The 22,926-nt window shown below is 47.7% G+C and overlaps 9 protein-coding genes across 9 annotated transcripts; 3 read left to right on the top strand and 6 right to left on the bottom strand.

The window, feature by feature from the left end:
* Positions 1-57: 57 nt before the first annotated feature.
* Positions 58-3,009, bottom strand: BT62DRAFT_978336 (WD40 repeat-like protein; the record flags this gene model as incomplete). Its single annotated transcript, XM_043189342.1, has 7 exons — positions 58-532; positions 590-2,039; positions 2,212-2,315; positions 2,361-2,481; positions 2,531-2,557; positions 2,612-2,762; positions 2,815-3,009. 7 exons carry the CDS (start codon positions 3,007-3,009, stop codon positions 58-60), a joined length of 2,523 nt encoding a protein of 840 aa, XP_043045125.1.
* Positions 3,010-4,425: 1,416 nt separating this feature from the next.
* On the bottom strand, positions 4,426-5,089 carry BT62DRAFT_1000881 (60S ribosomal protein L27; the record flags this gene model as incomplete). The annotated part of the gene is made up of 5 exons (XM_043176683.1): positions 4,426-4,450; positions 4,503-4,717; positions 4,768-4,959; positions 5,014-5,030; positions 5,080-5,089. The coding sequence occupies 5 exons, from the start codon at positions 5,087-5,089 to the stop codon at positions 4,426-4,428; spliced, it is 459 nt and encodes a 152-aa protein (XP_043045124.1).
* A 1,098-nt stretch (positions 5,090-6,187) lies between these two features.
* On the bottom strand, positions 6,188-7,563 carry BT62DRAFT_437357 (hydrophobin-domain-containing protein). Its single transcript, XM_043180883.1, has 6 exons — positions 7,384-7,563; positions 7,074-7,306; positions 6,787-6,977; positions 6,531-6,732; positions 6,412-6,479; positions 6,188-6,353 (listed from the first exon to the last, which is right to left on the bottom strand). The coding sequence occupies exons 2-6, from the start codon at positions 7,139-7,141 to the stop codon at positions 6,337-6,339; spliced, it is 546 nt and encodes a 181-aa protein (XP_043045123.1). The 5' UTR covers positions 7,142-7,306; positions 7,384-7,563; the 3' UTR covers positions 6,188-6,336.
* On the bottom strand, positions 7,241-8,646 carry BT62DRAFT_1072169 (uncharacterized protein; the record flags this gene model as incomplete). Its single annotated transcript, XM_043178830.1, has 7 exons — positions 7,241-7,373; positions 7,456-7,548; positions 7,634-7,690; positions 7,773-7,812; positions 7,865-8,101; positions 8,371-8,409; positions 8,462-8,646. Coding segments are annotated over 7 exons (783 nt in total), but the record flags the coding sequence as incomplete, so codon positions are not given.
* A 1,427-nt stretch (positions 8,647-10,073) lies between these two features.
* Positions 10,074-11,023, bottom strand: BT62DRAFT_927353 (ICMT-domain-containing protein). Its single transcript, XM_043185227.1, has 3 exons — positions 11,002-11,023; positions 10,695-10,948; positions 10,074-10,637 (listed from the first exon to the last, which is right to left on the bottom strand). The coding sequence occupies exons 2-3, from the start codon at positions 10,887-10,889 to the stop codon at positions 10,083-10,085; spliced, it is 750 nt and encodes a 249-aa protein (XP_043045121.1). The 5' UTR covers positions 10,890-10,948; positions 11,002-11,023; the 3' UTR covers positions 10,074-10,082.
* Positions 11,024-14,414: 3,391 nt separating this feature from the next.
* Positions 14,415-16,654, bottom strand: BT62DRAFT_942646 (alpha/beta-hydrolase). Its single transcript, XM_043187840.1, has 6 exons — positions 16,306-16,654; positions 16,099-16,251; positions 15,933-16,047; positions 15,664-15,882; positions 14,981-15,610; positions 14,415-14,928 (listed from the first exon to the last, which is right to left on the bottom strand). The coding sequence occupies exons 1-6, from the start codon at positions 16,521-16,523 to the stop codon at positions 14,683-14,685; spliced, it is 1,581 nt and encodes a 526-aa protein (XP_043045120.1). The 5' UTR covers positions 16,524-16,654; the 3' UTR covers positions 14,415-14,682.
* A 798-nt stretch (positions 16,655-17,452) lies between these two features.
* Positions 17,453-19,658, top strand: BT62DRAFT_437191 (uncharacterized protein). Its single transcript, XM_043180882.1, has 10 exons — positions 17,453-17,476; positions 17,535-17,776; positions 17,844-18,033; positions 18,083-18,146; positions 18,200-18,300; positions 18,409-18,596; positions 18,646-18,661; positions 18,716-18,823; positions 18,881-19,138; positions 19,191-19,658. The coding sequence occupies exons 2-10, from the start codon at positions 17,751-17,753 to the stop codon at positions 19,293-19,295; spliced, it is 1,056 nt and encodes a 351-aa protein (XP_043045119.1). The 5' UTR covers positions 17,453-17,476; positions 17,535-17,750; the 3' UTR covers positions 19,296-19,658.
* Positions 19,637-21,572, top strand: BT62DRAFT_1000874 (uncharacterized protein; the record flags this gene model as incomplete). The annotated part of the gene is made up of 4 exons (XM_043176682.1): positions 19,637-19,660; positions 19,731-19,828; positions 19,902-20,015; positions 21,392-21,572. The coding sequence occupies 4 exons, from the start codon at positions 19,637-19,639 to the stop codon at positions 21,570-21,572; spliced, it is 417 nt and encodes a 138-aa protein (XP_043045118.1).
* Positions 21,573-21,857: 285 nt separating this feature from the next.
* Positions 21,858-22,780, top strand: BT62DRAFT_916581 (uncharacterized protein; the record flags this gene model as incomplete). Its single annotated transcript, XM_043184004.1, has 3 exons — positions 21,858-22,253; positions 22,308-22,662; positions 22,734-22,780. The coding sequence occupies 3 exons, from the start codon at positions 21,858-21,860 to the stop codon at positions 22,778-22,780; spliced, it is 798 nt and encodes a 265-aa protein (XP_043045117.1).
* Between the last annotated feature and the right edge of the window lie 146 nt (positions 22,781-22,926).

Genomic DNA, 22,926 nt, shown 5'->3' with positions numbered 1-22,926 from the left:
TACAAAACAAGAACCTTCAGACCCCCCCCCTCTCCCTCCCGGTGGGTATAATCGCGTTCATGAACCTACGTCTCCCACTCTTGTCAACGCAACGCGGCGTTTCTTTTTCGGAGGCTCAGGAGTTTGGTCTTCCGTCGCACTCTCTGGCCCTGTTGTCGTTTCTCTCTCTCGTTTCGCAGGGAACACGAAATCGCCTGCGGGAAGGATAGATGCATCTCCTCCGTCGACACTCGCCGCTGGTGTAAGTGGTTCACCTTTCGTCATAGGCGTAGTAGTACTAGAAGCGAAAGGCAACGGCACATTCCCAAAGACAGGCGTAGCGATGGGCGTTCCAGCTCGAGAGCTCGTCGATGCGCTTCGACGGTGGGAGGGTGACGGCGTTATATCCAATGGTACTGAATGTTGGTGTGCAATCGACTGAAGCTGGAGCGCTTGTTGTTGGGTAGGATATGCTGGAAGGATTTCATCGAAAACAATCAAAGTGCAATATCCGTCCCTTGATGAAAGGATAAGGCTTTGACCATCTGGAGACCTAGTAGAAAGAGCTGTTAGCTCACAATTATAACTTGATAATCATGTAGAAGCTCACCAACTGGCATCTGTAAACTCGTCGTAGTGAAGTTTTGTTAACAGACAGATGGGTCCAGCCTGCTGCGTATCATAGATCGCCACAGTATCCATCGTGACCACAGCGAACAACATGCGATAAGGAAGGGCGAAGACAGAGCCAGAAGTTGACACCACACTATTTCCTGATCCTACAACCCCGACGTGTATCGGCGTACCAGGTTTGGAGGCCGCGGGTGTAGGAGGCCGCAGAGCGGTCGCGTCCTGCGGTGATATCGCAGGAGAAGCCACAAGGTTAAACATCGAGGCGTCCGAGCTGCTGGGAAGCATGGGTGCAGGTGCAGCAATTTTCTGTTGAGACCACACAGGCTGGTTTTCTGATGCAGATGTCGCAAGTTCGCCGACAATGTTTACTTCCATTGAATCTTCCACATTCTTTCCTTTCTCCAAAACTGCGGTCTTCGGACCTGTCTCCCCACCAGCGCCACTCACACCGCTCCTCAATTCAAACAGCACTGGACTAAACCGGACACCCACGCTCGCCTTCTTATGCCCTGGTAATTGCGCAACAGGAGGTCGCGCAAAATTCGCACGTGTGTAGATATACACGCAAGAATTCTTGTCCGCTTCAGAACTGCTGTCTTCTGAACTGTCCAATGCCTTCGCTTTTCGGCCGCGTTTCGTGGTTTCGTCATCCTTCACCACAACTTCTGGGTCCTCAAACTGTCCAGCAGGGGTCAAAAGTAAACCACCATCGGGGCTGAACGTTAACCGGCGGAAGAAGTTGGTATAGCTTTCGTCACCATATAAACTAACGGTCCCTTCGCCAACGGCATGAAGCCAAGGTACAGGCGTGGCTGTCCTGATAGCCGGAAGAGGTGGCATGGGGCTGGGAGACCGACCACCAAATCGGCTGCTCATACTAAAGGCTGGGGAGGAAGGTGCGTTGGAGCCGCTAAACGAAGACCGGCGAGAGGAGGGTTGAGGCACTCCCTTCTCAGAAGCTGGGCCTGGTGGAGGAAACATTGTAGGAAATAGAGGTGTCGACGCAACTGACGTGGCGGGCGTAAGAGGTGTCGGTTCTTTGTTAGCTATGGCTGGAGCCGCAGCTGGTGGTACAGCAGGTGTAGGGGCTGACGTCGACCAGAGCGCGGGACCGTCTTTATCATCAAGAGCGGACTCGACATCACTTGTGGTGCTTTCGCGCCGTGCTATGTGCGGCCGAGTGGCCTGCCTTCCTCTTCCATCTTCGCTGACAATGCTGGAAGTACGACCATGTCTACGAGCTCCGGCCAGGCTCATCTCTCTGTTGCGGCCGACGGCGTGTACTTCGAAATGACTTCTGTTCGTGTTGATACGATACACGTGCATGGAATGATCAGAGGATTGCGTGGCTATGTATTCATTGAGAGGGTCCCAAGAAACCCCTTGCACATAGTGGTTATGTTCTGCTATTTCGTGCACACATTTTCCTGGAGAAAGTTTGTGGATCAGTATCAGAAATATTTAGGTTTTTGAGACGTAAATCTTTCAGTAACATCTTTGAAAGAAGTTATGAAAAGCACGAAATGTAGCGTATAGAAAGACGTGGGAAGCCAGTGGACAAGTATGTCGCGAAGACATAGACAGAACATTAGAACTTACCATCACTGGATTGGAAGACCCTGGCAGCATTGTCTGTACTTCCAGCTATTATGTATTCACCCGTCGGGCTCCAGGCCAAATCATAAACTTGCATGGCAGTACATCTATGAGGTCTGAGCTCAGGGAAGCTGTTGGGTCATAACACGTACCTAAACATACACCGCACTCTCCAGTATTCCTTCTCATTTTGAAGCTCTTCGGGGCTCAGATCACTGCCGTATGTGGATGCTTGTGGCGTTGTGGAAGGAGACCAGATGATGATCATGCCATCTAAGCATTACTTCAGCCACAGGCAACACATATAATTACACCAACGTACCGTCGCCAGCAGAGGCAATGAGTTCGCCTTTGCAGTAGATACCTTTAGTTAAACGAAATGCTCTATCACTAGTCCACCCACCATTGGGACTCCATCTGACGACGTTCACAGCTGCAGAATGTCGGCTGAGAGTGGCGAGATATTCGACGCGTGGATGTCTTGGCACGGCTGGTTGCGACGGCAGGGAGAAGGAAGAGTCTGTCGGTCGTATACTAGGATAAACCATCCATACCTTCGCGTATAATAACCAATGAGCAGATATATTGGTAACAGGAGATGCGCACCCTAACGTGGTTATCCTCGCCGCCTGTCGCTAAACGATACTTCTGCTCAGCCCACCTCTCCGCCCACTCGAGATTAGGCTCTCCAGAGGCATTTCCTGTCGGCCGAGCCTTTTTGAACGATGGAACAGGTTGAAAGTCGCACGTTGAGATAGGCTTAGAGTCGTGCCAACGAATTTCGAGCGTACGAAAACGCATTTTCCCACACCCTCAGACTCGGCAGAGCAGCACAATACGCGACCAGGTGATAAACGCGTAAATAAAGAAGAGGAGGGTTACGATGATGGTAGAAGAAAGGAGGGCTTTGGCATGTAAGAGCAGGCAAAAGGTCCGATAGGTCAGCCCAGATTTGGGAAATTGAGTTACATAATCTACTTTTTGGTCCTGTTCCTCATGAGACTTTTCGTAAGAATTCCAAGTCCCAAAATAGACCTTCCGACAGTACCATACTACTGCTACCTCGCTTATTTGAACCTCATTCCAGTCTTACGCTCGCAAGACTGCTTCGCTGTTATAAAAGGGGAATCATTCCAACAGTGATACAATCAAGTAAAGGTTAATGACAACTCCTCAGAGCTTATATCACTGAGACATAGTACTCGCAGTTTTGAGGCGGAAGATCCACTGTTTCTATTATCATTTTCCCTTTCACGTACTTCCCCTGAGAGCTACCTCGGGCAATGTGGTCAATGAATTCACTTGCAATAGAATTGTGAGAGCGGATCCTCTCTTTCCAAGAACACGGCAGATGTCTGGGAAGGTCGTAAACTAAGCGGCTGGGAATTTGATGCACCATAGGATTCTCCGCCCCTCTCCATTTGAGTTGATCGAGCTGAGGGTTTGGGTCGAAGGTGTTTGATACATTTCACGTACGTGCTACCTTCTGATAATTAGCTGACGTGGATCGAAAGACTCGAGGAAGAAACTGCATCAACTCACATAAAACATGAATATTGATCCAAAGACATAAGTCATTATGAATGATCTAGAAGTCCCTTCTACTAGTGTGCATCATAAAGAGAAGCTTGCGATCAAGGCTGGAAGGGCTTTTATGAGAGAACATACTAGCTTCAGATATACACGGCCTAAGGCTCAGGGCTATTTCAGGCCAAGCACGTCTACTCAGCAAATCATTCTAAACAGATCTGTTTACTGTTGTCATACATTAGTTCGAACGCAAGAAATTCCAAGGCCGGAAGCCATATATCACCACCTTCATATCAACGCTGAGACCACAGATGGATAGTGTGTACATGGATATCAATCTGAAACCGAATTCAATATAAGAGAAGCTTACGTTCCCGACAATCAAGACATCAAATAGGGGAGGAAACTGGAATAGTCAGTGAAAGGCCTCTGCGGAGAATCAAGACTGCGGACGGCTAGCACGAGGTCTCATTCCTCTGGCTTGAAGATACGCCAGTACAGATTCTACCCATTGATAGGTACATCCTCTCAATCAATCGGACGGTACTTCGTGCTACAGATGTGAAAAAAGGCTTTCAATGAATTTTGTTGCAACTCCAAAGTTACGCTGTATGGCAGATTGACGCAACTCCACAGATAAAAACATACAGACATAAACATACGGATTGCATAGGTAGCCAGCGTCGCCTACGTCCCCCACCACACCCAAACTCTGGTAGTACGGCAGGTTGCAGATCAGAACTGTCATGGAATGGTAAGAGTACCGTTCACGCGACCAAACCAGAGTACCCACACGGAGAGGCGTAAAGAACCACTTGTTCTTTCCCGATACATACCGGTCCTCGAACAACTTCTTGATCGTCTTCTTCGAATTTTCCCGTTGCGACGGCTCCTTGAAAGTGTCGGAAGAGACAACGCCCTTCAAGCCTTCTAGCTCGAGTGCGTACCGTGTGGGGAATAAGTGGGAGTAGTTGACAACCTATGTCCTGTCAGAAACCCAGTTCAGATTAGTCCAGAGCTACGACGCACCTTGATGAATGGCTTGACTTTACTCCGCAAAGCCAACTTTTTCTGGCCCATTCGCCTCGTCACCTTCCTGGGGTAACGTTCAATGCCGGCGACAACTGCGTGAGGGTAGGGACGCTCTTTTGATCCCTCATCATTCTGCTTGATGACCACAACCTTCTTTCCCGCCTGCCTTCCGTGGAGTACGATGGCAACCTGGTTTCATCGTCAGTCAATAGACCTTTTGACGCGCGGCGAAGCCTTCTTTACCTTGCCAGGTTTGTATACTAAGAGGATAATCAGCAAACGGTGTTTCCCAGTAGGGAGTTGACTCACCTTTCACCATTTTTCTTGAGGGTTATTGACGACGACGAGACTTTTCGAGACTTTGTGGTTGTTTGGAAGAGGGGACAGTCCGGTTATTGCCGGGTACTAGATAGCAAAATAAGGTTCGCTTACTCTATTTAGATATGTGTGCTACATAACATTCCTGTGCCTCGAGGATGCTAAGTCCTTACTAGCTCTTGCATTCGTGTCCAAAAAGGCTTCAGTTGTCTGGGAAGGTGCTTATTTATCCATGTCACTAATCCAATGTTTGGCGCGCCGTGGGAATTGAACAGTGATCGTCGGGCCGCCCTCCCACATTAATCGCGCCATTACCCGATTAAGATAGCGCCACATAGCGACAGAGTCTACGATTCTAAGATATTTTCTTCCGTGCACATTTGATAAAGACAGAGAGCACGTTATATTTTCCATCATTGTCTTTTCTTAGTAGTTGTCATGATTCACTCATAGATAAATATGCAAGCCGCCTCCCCACACTTCCGAGTGTCGGAGGGGAGTCTCTCGAGGCATGCTCGAAGGAGGTCAGCACTCTTATGTCTATCACACTAATGAAGGTCCAGTATTCAACCTGGGGTACTTTCTCGCTACGTAAAAAGCTTTGGAATGGTATTCAATATTTTTATACACATGTATAAACTCCAGGAGTTCATGCGACTGCTCACAATATCAGCGAACACTGATCAATAACTTTTTGTCATGTTCATTCAAGTTGTGAACTTGAGAGGAGTCGAACAAAAAATGCCGCTAATAAATTAGACTTTTGGAACATCCGCTACCTTACTGATATATTTATGTAGCTTCTCGTGTCCTCCAGCAGCACCGTCGTAAGGTGAAGTATGACACATCCGCATGGAGACGAAACGACTCTTCCATACAGCACCACGGTCTTGGAAGACCGCACATTCCTATCAATCACAACGCCATTTCTGAATACCATGCTGCCATGAAATAATGGTTGCCCTCGCACAAAATAATAGAAATGAAGGTAAAATATGCCCAATGGTATAATTCAGAACAAACTGTTCTTCTTTTCCATAATACATCATCATGTCCACATGAAGATTCAAATCCGCATGGCCCAGAAAAAAGGTGGAGGGATAACATGGTGACATACTGAGCGGGTATGTACTGTAAGAGACATATATAAGGAACGAGATTTAAATGAATGACTGAAGAGCCAAAGAAAATGTCCGAAACGTTCATTAAGAAGAGCAACGTCTGAAGCAGAAGGGCCATCGATACACTTTACAGGCCGATGTTAACTATGAAGAGAAATCAAATCAGGGCATTGAAGGCGGCAATTCAGTGAAAGTCACGTACTGGGAGTGCAACCAACGGCAATAAGACCATTAAAGCTATTGTTTTCACAGCAGACGGTTTGTTGTGAGCTGCAAGTCGGATCAAAAAAATTTCAGAGATGAAAGAAAACAAAAACCTACCAGGAGTTTCCTCCAATGCCAATAACGGAGAGAGGCGAGCAAGTCATGCCAACGTTAACAGCGGTACTACCAAGATGGATTCCAAGCAAGCCCAAGAGCGCTGCGACTACTGAGCTTGTTGAAGATTCAACAGAGTCACAGCATTGGAGAGAGCCCGTGGAGCATTGGCTGGGTGCACCGGAAGGACTGGACTTGCGCACGACTTAAAATAGAGAATCAGACCAGTATAAAAAAGCTGTACAATAAAGTGATATACCTCTGGTCGGTGACCTCACGGTAGGGGGCAAAGGCGGAAGACCACGAGCAAGCCGGTCAGCATTGGTCTCCCTACTAGGAAGGGCAGCGGCGAAGGACACAAGGAAGACAACAATAGAGAAAAAGATGCTGGCAAACTTCATGACGATAAGAGGGGATGGGGAAAACTTTGGAGAGAACGCTTCAAAAGATCTAAGGAAAGATGACGGGAAGAACGAACGTCAAGTCTGCAGGATATTCTTTAAAGCCTTTTTATATTCGGCACAGCGAAAAGTTGTCATCACTTACCGTAACAAGAGAAGGAAGTTAAAATCGGCGCTATCCTCGATCTTGCCCTGTTTGATGCTTGCCATCATCGGCTCTTTTGGCAGTAGTTCTCCGTCCTTGGCAGACTGTACAGCATTGCCGTATTTCCAAGAGGCGTTATCTGAATTGTCACTCCATAAATCACGCACCCAATGGGACGCATGGTAAACGTCTGGTTAAACCGGGGTTGAGGCCTGACAAAGAACTGATGCTTTCTTGATGTGCCGTAAGAGTAGCGAACGAGGCGAATAATAAGTTATCGACGCTGATGCGTTCTGATTCCTACAGTTACCTTCATTATCGAGAACGTTTTGTGTGACCGCGGAAGGAGTCACTATAGAGTTAATTCGTCATATATCCCCACCCATCCGCCGCCACTCTGAGTCAGTCGTTCTGTGCAGTCGTTCCACCTCGCCTCCGACCCACTCAGGGTCTTCCCAGGGCTGTCAATATCGATCTCGGCTGAAATAATAACGGGATATGTAATGATTGGATCACCCGCAGGAGCATTCATTAAGACTTTCCATTTTTGCACTACTTACGGTCGGTCCAGAAGAAAAGGTTAATGAATGGTTCCATCTCGAAGAGTCAAAAAAAAACTGGTTCGATTTAGTCGTTAAAAGATAAGCAGTGTTCAGCCTGGAATTCTTGCACAGGAGATGAGGTTCGTGCGTAACGTACAATCAATCTATTGTTAGAAAGCGGGCAGTCGCACACCGAACTACGGGGTACGTCAGGTTTTTCGTTGCTCTCGTCGGTATATCAACGTTTACGCGCCAATCGGAAGGTACGGAGAAGCCTCATATGACAGAGACGAGAGACAATGCAGCGCCACTAGGAAGTCCTTTCCGTTAAATAGAATAAGATTCTTGGTAGGAAGCATTCCAGCCGTTAGTGCATCGTATGCACCGAGTCGCAAAAAAACACTTGGAGAAGAGATGGGGCAGGGTGCAAGTTTTCCATGTGGTGACACAAGGCCTTGCCCGTTCTGGTCCGTGATCCGGGATATCCTTGAGTACCATATGGCAGATCTTCACAAGTTATTCTGAGCCTTCCTGAAACAAGAAGATCATTGGTGGGCCTGATGGAGGAGAAGAGGGAAGGAGATTTGAAAGCCCGACAATGCGCAACATATCCAAATAATCGATATCGTTCTTTGTCCATTCCGATGTTCACCAAATTACCGACTGAAGATACAGGCAAGGTTTTTTGTTCTGTTAGTAGACCCATTTGTGTAGGAGGCAAGCCAGCCCCTGTTGGTAGCAGAAAGAAAATTTACCTGGAAATCATTTGAGGCGAAAACGTATTCGGAACAGCGCTTTTTGACGGTCACAATCTACTCTGTTCGTTCCTTGTTTGAGACTGCTGACAATGGATGAGAATGGGAACGCTGTATTGCTATCGAGACCAGTGCTAACTCTGGAGGAGGGGGTGCGGAACCGTAAAGGTTTGTCGTTGACCCTTGATGATCGGCGCCTGACTGTTCCAACGTTGCTTTCCGGCAGGGGAATAGTTTACCCGCGACATTGTATTCTTTCAATGGAACCACGCTCATTCCGATGCACAGAAGGATAACTCCATTATGTGCTACACGAAAAGAAACTGATGGTCGTCTTCTTTGTGAAAAAACCTAGCTTCATTGATTACTATACCATCGCCTGGGAGCCCGCCGGGTACCGTGGCCGGTTTAATGCGCTCGCGTCATTTTGTACGGTTAATGGTTGAACTCTGAACTTTCACTTCAAGCTCTCTACTTTCCTTTTCGTTCTTTGTTCTAGAGTATGTCTAGGCTTGAACCCCAATTCCTGAGGATGTGACCGGGCTTCCTATTTCATCCTGCTCTGCATAGAGGATCGAGAACAAGCCTGCACTTGGTGCCGACATACGGATCTCCTTGATTGACACCCGCCCGCAATCACCGCCCACGCTACCATATTGTAAGGCCTGGGATGAAGTGTGCATTCTCTTACAACCTTCCTTTCGGCCTTGTTTGACATGCAAAAAGGGGCCTCTGGTCCAACGATGCGATTTCCTGATCATCTAGTCGTAAATCGACTGCGAGCACGTCACAGATCAGGTGACACCGTGACGCGACGCGTCAGCATTTTATTAATCAACTCCCGAGTCTATGGGATTCTTTACCGTCCCATGCGCCCCCAAGCTCTCTCGACTGGAACTTAGATATCGTTTAAGCCTTCCACCAAAGTTGTACTGTATATAAGCTTCTCGGTAGTTCGTATTTCCCCTTCATTACTATGGCGCTGTACGGCCATTTTTTTATTTCATATTGTGTTAGGATTGTTTCCGGACACATCTCACCCCTCTATATCTATTCCCCTACTTCCTTTACTCCATTGGACAACATTGGACTAGGCTATGTGGCCCGATAAAGATAGGTTTTACCTTCATGTTTGGACCAAACTCGCACCGAATTCATCTTTTAATGGTACTTAGGCATTGGTGAATCAATTTTGACGTCAAGTTAACTTTTGCTACTGCTCATCTGCTCATCTCTCGCGTCTGAGAGACTATAGTGTTAATTAATGAATGGGATGCGCATCATACGATCAGCAGTCAGGGAAGTCGTAATGTTTCGTTCTTTATAATTACGATGGGACAATTTCTGGTAACGAACGACTCATGTAGAGCAGAATTTATTATATCCGTTGCATGCTTCTAACATGCTGAGGCGCTGGAATGTTAGCTCCGTCCTTGGACCTCGTTTAAGGATACGGTCCGCTGAGAATTCCAACGCCAGCAATGACTCTATTCTCGAATACTTTCCATCATGCGATTACTTTGACCGATACTGGTGGAAGGACATGCACCATGCGTACTGGGGGGCTGCAAGAGTGGCGGTCACTGTCATGACGTCAGATGTTCGTGCGTGGGCAGCAAGGTATTCACACAAATCGTTTCATTGTTGATGTGATGCACATGCTCTTTGAGTCGTATACCGAAGTGGATTATTTAAATACAGTCTTATTTCAGTCAGTAAAGTCCGGGTACTAGGCGATATGGAACAGCATCCGCCCATTTCTCCCACTTTTCCCCAAACTCCCTTCTCAGAAACTCGTCTTCGGTTTTCACTCTCATCAGCACGGAGAGAACAGTAACCAACATACCGACTTTCCATCCTGTAACCACGGACATCCCTAGCACCGATTTCAACACCCCACTTTCCCTTACCCACGAGCCGTGGCCTAAATGAATTGTCGTAATGCCTATGAAGGACATCATCATTCCGCCATAGGCTGGATGGCGCACTATAGAGTAGGCACCCGATGTGACAAGCTGGTGGTCCGATGTACGAGTGATTTCGAAAGTGAATGCCTTTCCCAGCTTGCGATAACAATGATAGCGTATCCATCCGCCTCCGACTGTTAGGATGGCGGCGAAAATAAATAATGGTGAAGGGGAGACGACTTGGACGGCCTGACGACTTGAAAAAACGAAACAAGATATGAATTGACTGGCGCCCAAATGAGGATAAGATGATGAAAGAACGAGCGAAATTTCCGCCAGACACGCAATCCAGTACAAGGCCTACCCAAACAATCTATCGTTATTTTCAAGAAAAATTTATACTAAAAAGCTACGCACGAGAAAAAAGAATGTTGGCCTGATACCAAAAGCATTCTGACGAAGCAAACAGTTTGCTATTGTCTCTACAATAGAACAAAAACCCTTCTTCGGTACGAAATGTGTGGATCGTGGGGGAGACTCGGTAGGCGATCTCATACCGACATGGACAGCGTAAGTGGCAGCAAGATGGAAAACAATCTTCATGTAAGACATTTTCAAAGGTGGGCAGACTCTGAGAACACAAAGACATGGGCGCAGCCCGATTAAGAGGTCTGTGAGTACATTTACTTGTACGTATCCCAAGGTAAAACCGAAAGTCGCAAACCTCACGAGGAAGAGCTCTGCTATTCAACGAGTCTACAAGAATGCGGCGAATGAGGAAATTCCAATAGACTTGAGTGGAGCAGCGATTGCTGGCCTCTCATTGGCATCCACAGAACCTGATATCCATATCCGGGATGCAACACATCGTGAAGCGGTATCCTATGACGAGTGTGAAGAAGTCTGAGAGTGCGAAAAACCTTAAGAACCGCATAGCCAAGAGATTCCAGAAGACTCAACCTCTGGACTCCGGTCGGATGAGATACAACGCCGCGAAGACACCAACGGAGCTGAAATTTCTCGGCCCTAGTCAGTCAAATGTATTGCCTTCCAGGATGCACAGCGGTGCATGAGAGAGCAGCATGAGAGAGCAGCAGCATAATAACCTGCAGATGACCAGATCTTCCACACGCTCAATTTCCGAAGAAAGTCCGTGGAAGTTCGTCTCGTGCTCCGGCTACCCGTCTTGGAGAATGCCGCAGCGCTAAGTCGTACGTTTAGAGTATCGGAATCGTTTCTCTGCGTAAGGCCGACACGAAATTGCAGGAGACACTATTGGCTAACTTCTAAGACCGATCCGCTGAAACGGCTGTTGACCCTGACACAGCAATGACGCCACCCAAAGATTATCAGCACAGAGCTTCCCTATCTACACCCAGCTGCCCTCTTTCGAAGAAGAGATGGGTCTTCGATACACCTCCGAACCGTTAGCCATCTATAAATATATACTATAGTTTGTGTCAATGTGGCTCAGGCGGCAGCCAGGAATGAGTCCACGATACATGATCACATCCGCGACGTATTCAGTTCTCCGTTCAGACTTGAAGTTTACGATATTCCTGCGGAGTCACCCATAGATGACAAACGAGGAAGACTACCTTAAAAGGCTTGTTTGGGCTTAGTCCTGGGGCATTAGTTCCGGAGGCGAGTGGCGCATCTTGAATCTGATTCCGAGGCTCGTAAAAGCACGTATGTGCCTCGAACCTCCAGAACGGAGCTGATCTCCCGGCACGTCAACCTTAAGTAATGGACCGAAGTCTTCTTATCAGAGCAAGGGGAAATGGAGAGACGTAGACCTGAAGGCACCGAAGACATGAGAGGAAACAGAAAACATTCCAGGGTATGTCAACGAAGCTTGAGCGAGGCACAGCTGCGTTGTTGACCGGTTAATATCATGGCACGAGTCATTCAGGACAGACCAAGATGAACAAGCGGAGGAAGGTCAATTCAAAGCCAGGTTCCTGAAAGAGTCCCCCTACTAAACTCCAGGTACAGGCTCGGAGCGTGGTGAGGAAGTGCTCTATGACTTCACATTAGGTAGGTGGCGCTTGCACGAAGTCCTTCGAAACTAGATCCTTCTAATCGAGACTGGCCGGGTGCCATAGTCCTCGAAAAATCCTCACTTATTGGCGATATGTATTGAATCCGTCGTTCCTATTGTGAATTTGAGAATAACAGCAAGTCTAAGAGAAGCTGAAGTACTGACAACCTCCGCTTTCGCCGAAGACATATTATTAGTGATTGGACATAACTCGGAACGACCCAATCGTTGAACGATGATGGTCCAGTGCCTTAGTTTTGGGGGCAAAGATGACGTCAACGTAGCAGCATCCTTTTTCTTGGCAGCGGATAGTACCTGGCATGAGACGTATTCCGACCATCCTGTGAGTACTTGCTCAGCTTAGAAAAATCATGATGATAATGAGTCAGGAACTAAAGCTGCCCTGGAATGCGCTGAACGATAGAAGGATGTTTATATCCGTATACTTGACGTATATCTGTGGACCTTCGCAGATCTATCGCGTTGCGGGGATTCTTACTACCATATTATTTTAAAGCGGCTTACCACATTCCAGAAAGATATGGTGGTACATCAATTTCCATTTCGCTGGCTGTTGTGGTTTGCTCAGGTTAGTCTCGAGTTACATCCGCGTTGACCTTGGGCACATCCGAGTCTGACTGAACGGCTCTCAGCAATAGTCTACAATAGTTGACGTCTCGCATAGTCAGCCAGCGCCACAGCATTCCACATGACACTTCTCAACACTCCCGCCTAAACACAAGACATGGAAGATATCGGAATACGATAGCAAGAATATCTGCGAGGCTTCACACAACGGGGCATGATCAAATTTATTAGCATCTGGAAAAGGAGATACTTGAAAATACCTGGTTCAACCATAAGACGACTTGCGACTGGCGGTTGTCGCAAATGTGAAATCAGGGATGACTCCTTGCTGAGCGCTGAGCTTCGAACGTACGGAAAAATATTGACAGGCCACCACGGTGGCACCATCATGCACGCTGCCCGTACAACTTGTAAGGATACAAGATAGATCAGGAGTAGATATGACATTCTTAACGTATTTTTGGTTCGAAATTCCGTGTCACGGTTTCCGTCCATATCAAAGCAACCGTGAACCGTCAATTGCTGCCGCCGGACGAATTACTACTTCTGCTGAAACAGACCTGAATATATCTCCACAAAGCCGAATACAGAATGTCGGGTCCGAAGAATTAATTTTGCGATCGATGAAAGACAATAAGGATTAGATACTTTTGCCATTTCTGTTTGACGGCTGTGGAGCGTGGTATCTGCCAGATGATACGTTAGACAGATACCCAGCGTCTGGCTAGTGACGAGAGGCCCTGAAGCCTTGGCGGAGGTGGCTGAGCCATCTTGCAAAGGTGTCGGAAGAGTTCAACAGGGACGTGGGATTGAAGTTTCTAGCCGTGCGATCCAAGGTCTTTCTTCAACAGAAAAATTTCCAAGCTATAGCAGACGTAAGCGTTTTGCACTCAAACGAGAAAGAAATAGATGAGCATAGTAGTTGCTTAGAAAGGAGTTGGGCGGACCGGGTCTTCCCGTACCATGCACATGCACAGTAACCGGCCATGACCTTTGGTCTGCTTTCTATTTTATTCTTTGTACACAGAAACGTCGCTGGTGGACGTCGTGAACGATAATGTTGATACCGCCGAGTCCAGGCTCGTTGCAAAAATTCAAAGGCCTGGGCACTCGCCAGTTTTCGGATGGCTTTCTTGTCAACGTTGGATGCGCAATAGCACACCTACGTCGTATTAGCTGTACAGGTTATCATCTCAGGTGAAATATAGAACATTTTCAGTGGCACCTTCAGATGGATGGCCAACTTTACGTCGCATTGGGTTGTTCAGAAGTGACGGGGGACATCGAATGCCACGGTGAGTTTGTCATTGATATTTCTATGCTGATTACCTGACTGGCAGAGCACTGTTTAGTAGCTACTATAGCTCACCGTCCATCACTTTGTGACACGCTGTCTACTTGACTCTGGCTTTCCTTTAAATCACCGAAGACTGATGCAGGCTTATACGTTCTAAATAGAGCAGCCCTTTATTCATTCTGTGCTGCCTTAGCTTCGATGAAATATTTGTACACCTCCGATGCAAGACTAGAAGCCTACTTCTTTCATGCTTACACACGTAGACTCTGTGGACTCCGCCGTTCTTGTTTGTCAAGGGATGCGAAGCCTGTTCTGTAAAAAGACTCACCAGATATGATAATTATGTGGTTCTTCCCTGCAGATGAATTACTGATGAGCATTTTTGAAGACAAGAAAGCGAAGGGTATGCAAGTGGTAATACAGAAACTGCCCTAGACTAGACGCGAATGTGCGGTAATCATTTTCGTAGTCCACGTTAATCAGATATCGTATACCTGGTAATCATACTCTACGGCGGAACCCCAAAAGGCAGGCGTACAAGCTCCAATTTTAACTTTGCCACATTCGCCGAGTTTATATGTGTGAACTTTGGTCTTCCCCGCTGCAGGCCACTCTGGAAGACCCAGTGGGTTGGGATGCCCTGCGTTGAGAAACGATTTATACCGTTGCTGGATTTGAGAAATCAGTTTGGCTTGCGCAATGTCGGGATTTGATACGGTGCCAAACTGTAGACACGTAAAATCAGTGCGCTGAAACACGAGCCAAGATGAAACCTACCACAATCTCAATGTCGTCTGAGTGACATACTGCCCCCTCCTCCTGACAGAATGGGATATTTGCATTGCTATAATAGTGGGCGCCGACTGTGAAGAGGCCCACAAACGCGGAGCCACCATTATTGACCCAATTTCGCGCCATGGTCCAATCTGGACATCTCCACACGTAATCTGTCCCGAGTTTCACTAATAGATCGCGCGCATCAGATTCATTAGACTGGTAGTAACTCGACGACACAACTGTGGCAGCTCTGTCGGCCCCCAGCAACTCGGATAGGATGGCATCAAATGATGTCTGAGGCACGATATCGGGAAACAGGTCGTAGATGGTGGCCGCTGCCTCATCAAGGACGGAGGTGATGAGGATCGGTTTGGTGACTGCGGGAAATTTTGCAGTCGAGTCGAGCGGAGTGGTGATAAGGACGTCGTCCCGCACGGGTCGTAGGGGTATCACGAAGCTTGCCGACGCGTCTATGGCGGAAGCGTTGTTGTAGAGAGTCGTCTGGGCTTCCAGAATCTCGTCGACGGATACAGACTCCCAACAGGTGGAATTTGTTGAGTCACAGACAATGAGCTCGTTGTAGTAACTTTGAAGGGTCTGCTGGGTGGAAATGTTGAGAAAGCCGTAGTTCTGTGGGTACCATTAGCAAAACTAACAGGGGAAACATGTGGCGAAACGCATACCATAGGATCAGACTGTATGATTGCAGACTGGAACAGTGACGACGCCGATGGAGCAGCAAGCAGAGAGCGAATCATCATGGCACCCGCACTCTGACCTGCTAGCGTAATTTTAGAAGAATTTCCTCCAAAAGATCGGACTACGGTTTGGAGAAATTTCATGGCATTGATCATGTCCTTTACAGCCAGATTCGCGTTGCCATCCGGGACCATAAATCCAAGCTATGATAGTGAGTTTCAGAGGACACGAATTCAATAGCAGCGAAACTCACAGCTCCTAGGCGGTACTGTACGACCGCGACGATGGAGTTGGTGGCGACAGCAAATATGGATCCATCCAAACCGTAGTCACTAGCGAATCCCTCGGTAAACGAGCCTCCATGAATCCTGTTCCATGATGAGACTCAAACTTTGGTGATACCGAGAATCTGTACACACCACATAAACGTAGGAGCATCACTGCACCCTGATGCAAGGAAATCCCTGGGAACGTACAGGACCATGGACAGGCAGTCCTCGGAGTACGCCGACGCGTCCAAGGTGCCTTGCGGACAGGCAAGAGGCATCTTGTTAGCATCACTGAATCCGTTGCTGCAGCAAACGCCTGAAATCAACACTGCCCAATGTTGGGAAAACATCGCTTACGGCAACGACCATGTTGATACGACTTGGGATTCCTTCCATCTTTCCGCCGACGCGTACTTGACTGAGAATCTGACCGCACTACCATTCACAATGCCCTCTGCGATGCCCAGCGGTGTTTGGACGTTCTCCTGGTGTTGATGGTGGGGAGCACCGCCTGATACGGAACTGGCCCAGGCGAACAACCCGCAGACCACGAAGAGCCAGAAAGGCGGACCCATCGGCTCGGGTAAAGGACTTTATGAGGAAGAGAATAATGAAGACCTCTAGTTGGATACGGCCATTCTCCAACAATAAGAAAAAAACGCAGAGATGACGGCAAGGATGAGTGCAATTCAATTGTGTTCGTCACGGTTTGCTTCCGTGGCGGCATGTCGGACCGGTGTTATACTTGTGTTGTGTTTAATCTCAATGGCGAAGCCTTCTTGATTGCTCGGTGGGAACAATTCCGACGTTGACGCAGACGCCCAATTGTCATTGAGTATCTGTGAAATTGCTTGACCGGACATTCGAAGCCTCCGCAGCTGCAGCCCGCCTTTCGAGAGAACATCCCGTTGTTTCATTCTGTCGATGGATGCTAGCAGAGTCGTAGTGAGTCAAATGACGAACATCATAATAAAATGATACAACAAAGGTGAGTTGTAGTGATTTACTGAATGATTTTTTCAGTCGGGCGAATGCTTTTGGCGTTAGCAAGCCCGGAAGTACAGGAGGATAGGATGTCAAGTCTCTTTCCGCAGACATTGATCCGACACCTCCATTTGATTGGACGGAGGGTAAGGATGTTAAGGTTTCATGACGTAGACATCATATCGTCTCACAAGGCAGATCGTGCAATTCTCGAGCTCCAGACACTACCCGCCAATGAAACAGGCCTGGTATACCCCAACGTATGGTGGCGACCAGTGATGGGTGCCTAGGTGTCCACCAGCTCAGGGAAGAGACATATTAAGCGAAGGAGAAACGTGGTGACAGAGATATCTCGCCCCTTCGACTTTCACTGGCACGTAGTTTGGAGAATGCTGTTCGTAGGCTGCTTGAGACCGCTAGGGTGATCTGATTCTGCTGGGAAGAAGCTGTCGCAATTAACAGCAAGTCTGTTATTCGCACTCGGAAACGGACAATCGGGGACGATGGGGGCGGCGGCTAGTACTTAGCGCTACGCCTACCACGTGTATGTGGTGTTCAGGTTCCGGGGACATATGTTTGACTCCTGGATGTGGATTCAACAGTTGACTCGATGTTGACTCTTCCTGGCGCAAAGCCATCAACGATTCCCGATATTTTTCGGCGATCATCCAGTTTGTTGCTATCGGACCGCTCAAAGAACGACGTGCAGTCACACGCAGTATTATGGTACATCTGCCTCCCACACAGCTCGGTCTCACAGTTCATTAGCGGAACTTGTGTTTGCCCCTTACAGCTACATATATCGTGCTTCACATCCCATGAGCACATATATAAGCCTGTCAAGGTATATCTCCTTCATCAAAAGTTCATTGACCAATGTCTTACAAGTCTTCCCGTTCTACTACCCTCAGCTATCCTGAAGCCGCTAGAGCTTTCAACGACGCCAACTTTATTCTCGACCTGAACGACGCCACCCAACGGTATGCCCAAATGCAAAAGGCGCTCTTTACTGCGTTCGCTACCATCTCTGCGCAGCTGCATAGCTTGGACTTGCAGCGCGTGGCACTGCCGTTAAGACCACGATGGAACGCGATCCATGCTGTACGTGATCAGTTGTGTGCGACAATGATGAGACTAACCTAGACCTCAGGAGTTTGTCACCGTTATGAAGCATATACGGACGAACACCGTCGATCTCACCGGGCGCGCGAAGAGTTGGTACATTGACGTCAACTGCGTGCACCAGCGCTGATGAGTTTCCTTCTAGTGCTCTGCACAGTCGTGCTTCCCATACTAGCGAGGAACCTAAACAATATGACACCGCGTTCACGCCAGGAAAAGATCCAAATTCTTCAATCTTATATCAAGGTGCGTTTGACCATGTTGTTGACGCCCATGCTCGCGATCAGATACCACGCGCGTTACCTTCCTCTTATATCCCGTTATTATCGGCATATACTCATGCGCGAATTTCAGATAACTTCAGACCATGTCGCGCTCACCCAGAGCTATGTGGGCGCGATCTTGACTATAATATCAAATTTGACCGTATTCCATAAAGACCTGGCTCAGTTAGCCTGCCAACACTCGTCGTTGGCGTCGGGCCGCAACGATCTACGTGACCTAGCCAAAAAATTTCTTCAACTCGAGAACCATCTAAAACAGTACGCCTCCACCGTCTTTCCCGTTCCGTGAAATTCTGACACGTTTTAGTAGATTGTATCACTCGGTATGCCTATTACTGAGATCATTTGAACAGCCACCAATTCTCATGTCGGTCCAGTTCAGTAGTACTCAATTCGACACCACAATTGTCGCAAAAACGTCCACACGTTTAATCTCATTCTCTGGACGCCGACCGCATAAGTCGAAATTGTCCACACACGGGGTTGTAGGTCCCTATTTTACCGGTTGCGAAACACAAACTCAAATTTCACCTGGATACCAGGCACTTGCGGATGAAAATATGACACGGGCATATGACGAGCTCGAACAATGCAAGAGCGAGGTGACACACGCACAGTACGCTGTGCAAGTCTCTCACCGGCAGACGGACGCGCTCAATACAGCACGTTCGGCAGTTTCTTCCTTCGTGTTTGATCTCATGGTCAATGTCGAGTATGGTCTTTCACTCTTTCTGTCCGTCTGGTCGTCAGTAATGGGCGACTGCCTTCAAATGGTAGCTTGGCTACAGAACCCCGTCGCTGTACGCGCCTGAACTATCACCTTATGCATTTTGATGTTGATCAACTCTTCAGAGCTTACCGCCGTCTATGTCGGTGTACATCGACAGCGGAATGATGTTATATGCCCCTGTTGGAGCGGCATTAGAATTGTACAGCGGTGAACTGGATAAGACGTAGAGGATCTAATACATGGACCTATAAACTTATATACGAACTTCCACGACATATTTTAACAAGGCGTAATAGTGCGCAGTTCATGATTCTGCAGAGGTGTATTGACCATAGAACTAGAAAATGCGATGTTCCTGAATAGATGTGATGGCATAGGTGCATGCATGGTATTAACGTCCATCTGGGTATCAACGTCTCCCCTAACGAATAAACACTTGTCGAACTAAGCCGCCAGTCATTATAATGCGCTCTTTTCTCCTAATTGGCACACCGGCATTCCTGATTTCTGCAATTCTGTCCATGAGGTTAGGATACGCATGGATCATAATTGAGTTTGTTGGACATCCATGCGTAGCGAGAATCTCCTTCCGGTGAGAACTAGGGGATGAATGAGTACCGCGGATCCGTGCTGATGTTTTCGCAATGTGTACACCAGCATAGGTGTCGACGTTCCGAACGTTGATCAACACATCCTTCCAAGCGCCTTCTGGAGCTCGTACTAGAGCAGCCTGGCAGTGGCACCATGCCAATACCCACAAGTGAGATCTAGGGTTGGCGCAGAAATAAGACGTGCCTTAACAGCAGCCTTGTGGTTTTGCTTGGCCCATTTAGTGTCTCGAGTGCGCTCCCCGATACGCCCGTCCCATATATTGACCACATTGTCTTTGCCTCTACTGGCGAACCTTTTCCATATCCTCTCCACTTCAAGTCCAAGACCTCGCCTACGTGCCCTAGGGGCTCCATTTCCTTGTGCTGAGGAACTTGTACATCGTGGTCACAAATACTTCCATCCTTGCAGCCCGAACTGATGACAAGTGGGCCTCGGGATGAGACAATTGACCTTGATGAGCACTCATTTGTGGCTCATCTCTGCGTCGTAAAGCTCGACGTCTCCACAATCGTGGGGTGCATTTCTTCATTGACCTTGGAGATGGCAGCGAGGATACCGGTCTGTCAAGAGCAATAGCGACGGTGCCATTTTGATACGGCCAGCTTAGGAGGTTGAGATGAAAGTTATCCATAAGATTGGGTGTACTAAGCTCGCACTCTTTGTGTGTGGTTATCCTGCGGGTGTTCACTGTCTATCATTTTGGTGTCCGCGGGCCCGAGGGATCCTTTGTGAGGAAGCATGTTAAGGTTTTGTGTCTTCATGCAAGCGATTTGTTAGAGGCCCAAGATACGAAAATTTAGATGAATGCCCGTAGCTTCGGCCAGACGGGCTGCATGACAGGAGACACCGCCGTCTGGATCCATCTTTTCAAGACTTAGAGTAGAGGCGATATTGGAGCTTCTAAGGTGTGTCGCAATAAGTATAGCTTGGTGAAAGTTGAATATGTGATTCTGAATCAGAATATTAAGAGAATGCTACCAGAAGAACATAGAACGTAAGTACCTGGATCGGATGTCTTGACCTTGCACACGAGGCTCTATGTAGTATAGGTCCACATGTACAAGCAATGTGACGGTACCAATTGGTGGATACATGACCTTGATGGTGGCGGCAATGTTGTTTAACTTAGAAAACTTCAGGGAATTTGAATAACACGTGATCGCGAACGTAACCTTATGTAATGTGTGACAATGCCTTTGCCTGCTCCTCCTACCCCTCTGGATTGTTTATCACTTTCCCGTCACTTCTTTGTTTTCTTTTTAATTGTCGAGCAAATGCTACATTGAAGATGAAATTTAGCCACACTGTCGCCACTGCACAACAACTGTCGGAGTTTACGGGAAATTCACAGATTCCTCTGGCACTCTTCGGACTCTCTGAGCGGCATTGTGAAAGGAAGAGCACCCTTCCGAGGGCGAGGGTGAATTTCCTAGCAACCATAATGTACATTGTATCCATTTGACAGATCGACGCCTTACTCAACCTTGAACTTTACAATTGATATTGAATCTCATCGACCAGGCATCAATTACTGTTGCGAAACCGTCTCTACAATCATATATCAATCCATAGCTCATTCTGCAAGGAATATTGTTGGAATTCTGTCATGAATATACATCCAATGGGCTGCTCCAACATTGAATCGGCCATAGCAGACATGCAGGAGGCATTGATCATGACTGAATATTTAGAGACTGGAACATCATTTTAGGGGGGTCTCCGCTGTCGGTAACACCCATCAATACCGTCTCGGAAAAACGTCTATCGAGTTCGACGTGAACAACGAGGATCACCGTGTTAAAAACCTGTATCTGCAACACAGGCTTCACTTCTTGGAATCCCGAGGCGGCGAGCAAGCAGAGCCCCTCCGAACAGGACGGTCAAAAATGTGACGACTTTTAAGCTTTTATGATTCATTGGAGGTTGGAAGGGAATGAATTCCTTGGTTGTCCTCCGTATTTATACGAGCTCTACCTTTCCATGGCTTGAAATATGATCACGCATGCTACCCTAAGGTCGACCATCTTCATTCCTATGCACCGCTTTATCCCTTTTTTCTGATAACATCATGTCATCAGAAGGGTTCCCTAACTCATCTCCAGCATCTCCCACTCGCTTTTTGATTCCATCCACTTCCGTCATTTTTGCATAGCTCATATCCATCTCACATCTCCACCATGGAGTGTCAACCAGTTGATTCAGATACTGGTCGCATATCTCTGCCAACCGTCAACTACTTTTCAGTTCGAGTTTGTGTGGCTATTGCCGTATTGTGCACTATCGTCAACGTCGTCCTTACCGCCTCTTCCCCCATGGTAGCCTCACAGCATTCCCCCCGTGCTTTTTCAAGGAAGGATATAGCTCTATTGCGGCGACCATCCCAGTTCATAGGTTTCGATAAGATCGAACGACCCTCACCTCCAAAGCCTCGCCAGTTCCACAACTATCCTATCCTAGTGGCCACCATTGATAGCAAGGCTGCGGACAATGCTTTTGGGTATGATCTGAAACGATTCATGTCACCCGCGGGTGCTATCTCATTCGATGAAGGGCATGTTATCATCAATCAAACGGTAAGCGCGCGCCCATTTTATCTCATGGACTTAGCCAACATCCGCTTCCTATAGATTTCCACGATCATACAGTTCAGAGCGTTTGATTGGGGCATGGGGACGTGCCAACTCGGCCTATCTCTTCCAGGCGTTATTAACAATTCAACGACGGCGCAGTCTCCTCTGACTGTATACCGTTTGAATGCGCCACATGCTCTGGATGCTCTGTTTCTTTCGTATCGCACTCGTCCTGAGCGCGTATCACAGATTGCAGACATTGAACTTTCGGCGGAACCTTCCAATTGGCAACGCAATTTCACTTGCGCTACCGAGGAAATATTGACCTTTGAATTTGCTTGTTCAGGTCTGAGCCCGCCGGAACTTTGCAGATTCGACTGGTGGCAAGAGAAAAGATCCGACATTACTCCAGGTAAGGGTCCTGTCTTTGTAAATATCACTGCAGCGTTTGTTAATCGTTTCTCAGCTGTGTACATGATTCAGCATGCAACAAAGTAGGGTCAGGACCCTTCGACTTTCATGTACCCTAGACAGCTCGTGTCCTTGAAATGAACGAAGTCAACCAATAGTTTTTCATGCTTTTTATGGGTCGGCCTATCTATGCTGACATGCAATGTACGGCAACGGCTGCCGTTTTACTAGGGTCTCGATGGTCTGCCTTCTCATGCAGGGCTGG

Source organism: Guyanagaster necrorhizus (assembly GCF_019112545.1).
Source record: "Guyanagaster necrorhizus MCA 3950 unplaced genomic scaffold BT62scaffold_3, whole genome shotgun sequence".
NCBI lineage: Eukaryota > Fungi > Basidiomycota > Agaricomycetes > Agaricales > Physalacriaceae > Guyanagaster > Guyanagaster necrorhizus.
The sequence above is the reverse complement of the archived record's forward strand: the minus strand, read 5'-3'. Positions and strand labels throughout refer to the sequence as shown.

What these genes read in the sequence shown, in the direction of transcription:
- BT62DRAFT_942646 (XM_043187840.1), bottom strand. Translation starts at nt 16,523, where the DNA reads ATGGGTCCGCCTTTCTGGCTCTTCGTGGTCTGCGGGTTGTTCGCCTGG. An exon ending in TACAGTACCGCCTAGGAGCT is followed by an intron (nt 15,883 to 15,932) that starts GTGAGTTTCGCT and finishes TCACTATCATAG; the next exon opens with CTTGGATTTATGGTCCCGGA. An exon ending in TCATACAGTCTGATCCTATG is followed by an intron (nt 15,611 to 15,663) that starts GTATGCGTTTCG and finishes TGGTACCCACAG; the next exon opens with AACTACGGCTTTCTCAACAT.
- BT62DRAFT_927353 (XM_043185227.1), bottom strand. Translation starts at nt 10,889, where the DNA reads ATGTCTTACATGAAGATTGTTTTCCATCTTGCTGCCACTTACGCTGTC. An exon ending in GGCCAACATTCTTTTTTCTC is followed by an intron (nt 10,638 to 10,694) that starts GTGCGTAGCTTT and finishes TTGTTTGGGTAG; the next exon opens with GCCTTGTACTGGATTGCGTG.
- BT62DRAFT_437191 (XM_043180882.1), top strand. Translation starts at nt 17,751, where the DNA reads ATGAGCACATATATAAGCCTGTCAAG. An exon ending in ACATATATAAGCCTGTCAAG is followed by an intron (nt 17,777 to 17,843) that starts GTATATCTCCTT and finishes TACTACCCTCAG; the next exon opens with CTATCCTGAAGCCGCTAGAG. An exon ending in TCTCACCGGGCGCGCGAAGA is followed by an intron (nt 18,147 to 18,199) that starts GTTGGTACATTG and finishes GTTTCCTTCTAG; the next exon opens with TGCTCTGCACAGTCGTGCTT.
- BT62DRAFT_437357 (XM_043180883.1), bottom strand. Translation starts at nt 7,141, where the DNA reads ATGATGGCAAGCATCAAACAGGGCAAGATCGAGGATAGCGCCGATTTT. An exon ending in AACTTCCTTCTCTTGTTACG is followed by an intron (nt 6,978 to 7,073) that starts GTAAGTGATGAC and finishes ATCTTTCCTTAG; the next exon opens with ATCTTTTGAAGCGTTCTCTC. An exon ending in GGCATTGGAGGAAACTCCTG is followed by an intron (nt 6,480 to 6,530) that starts GTAGGTTTTTGT and finishes TCCGACTTGCAG; the next exon opens with CTCACAACAAACCGTCTGCT.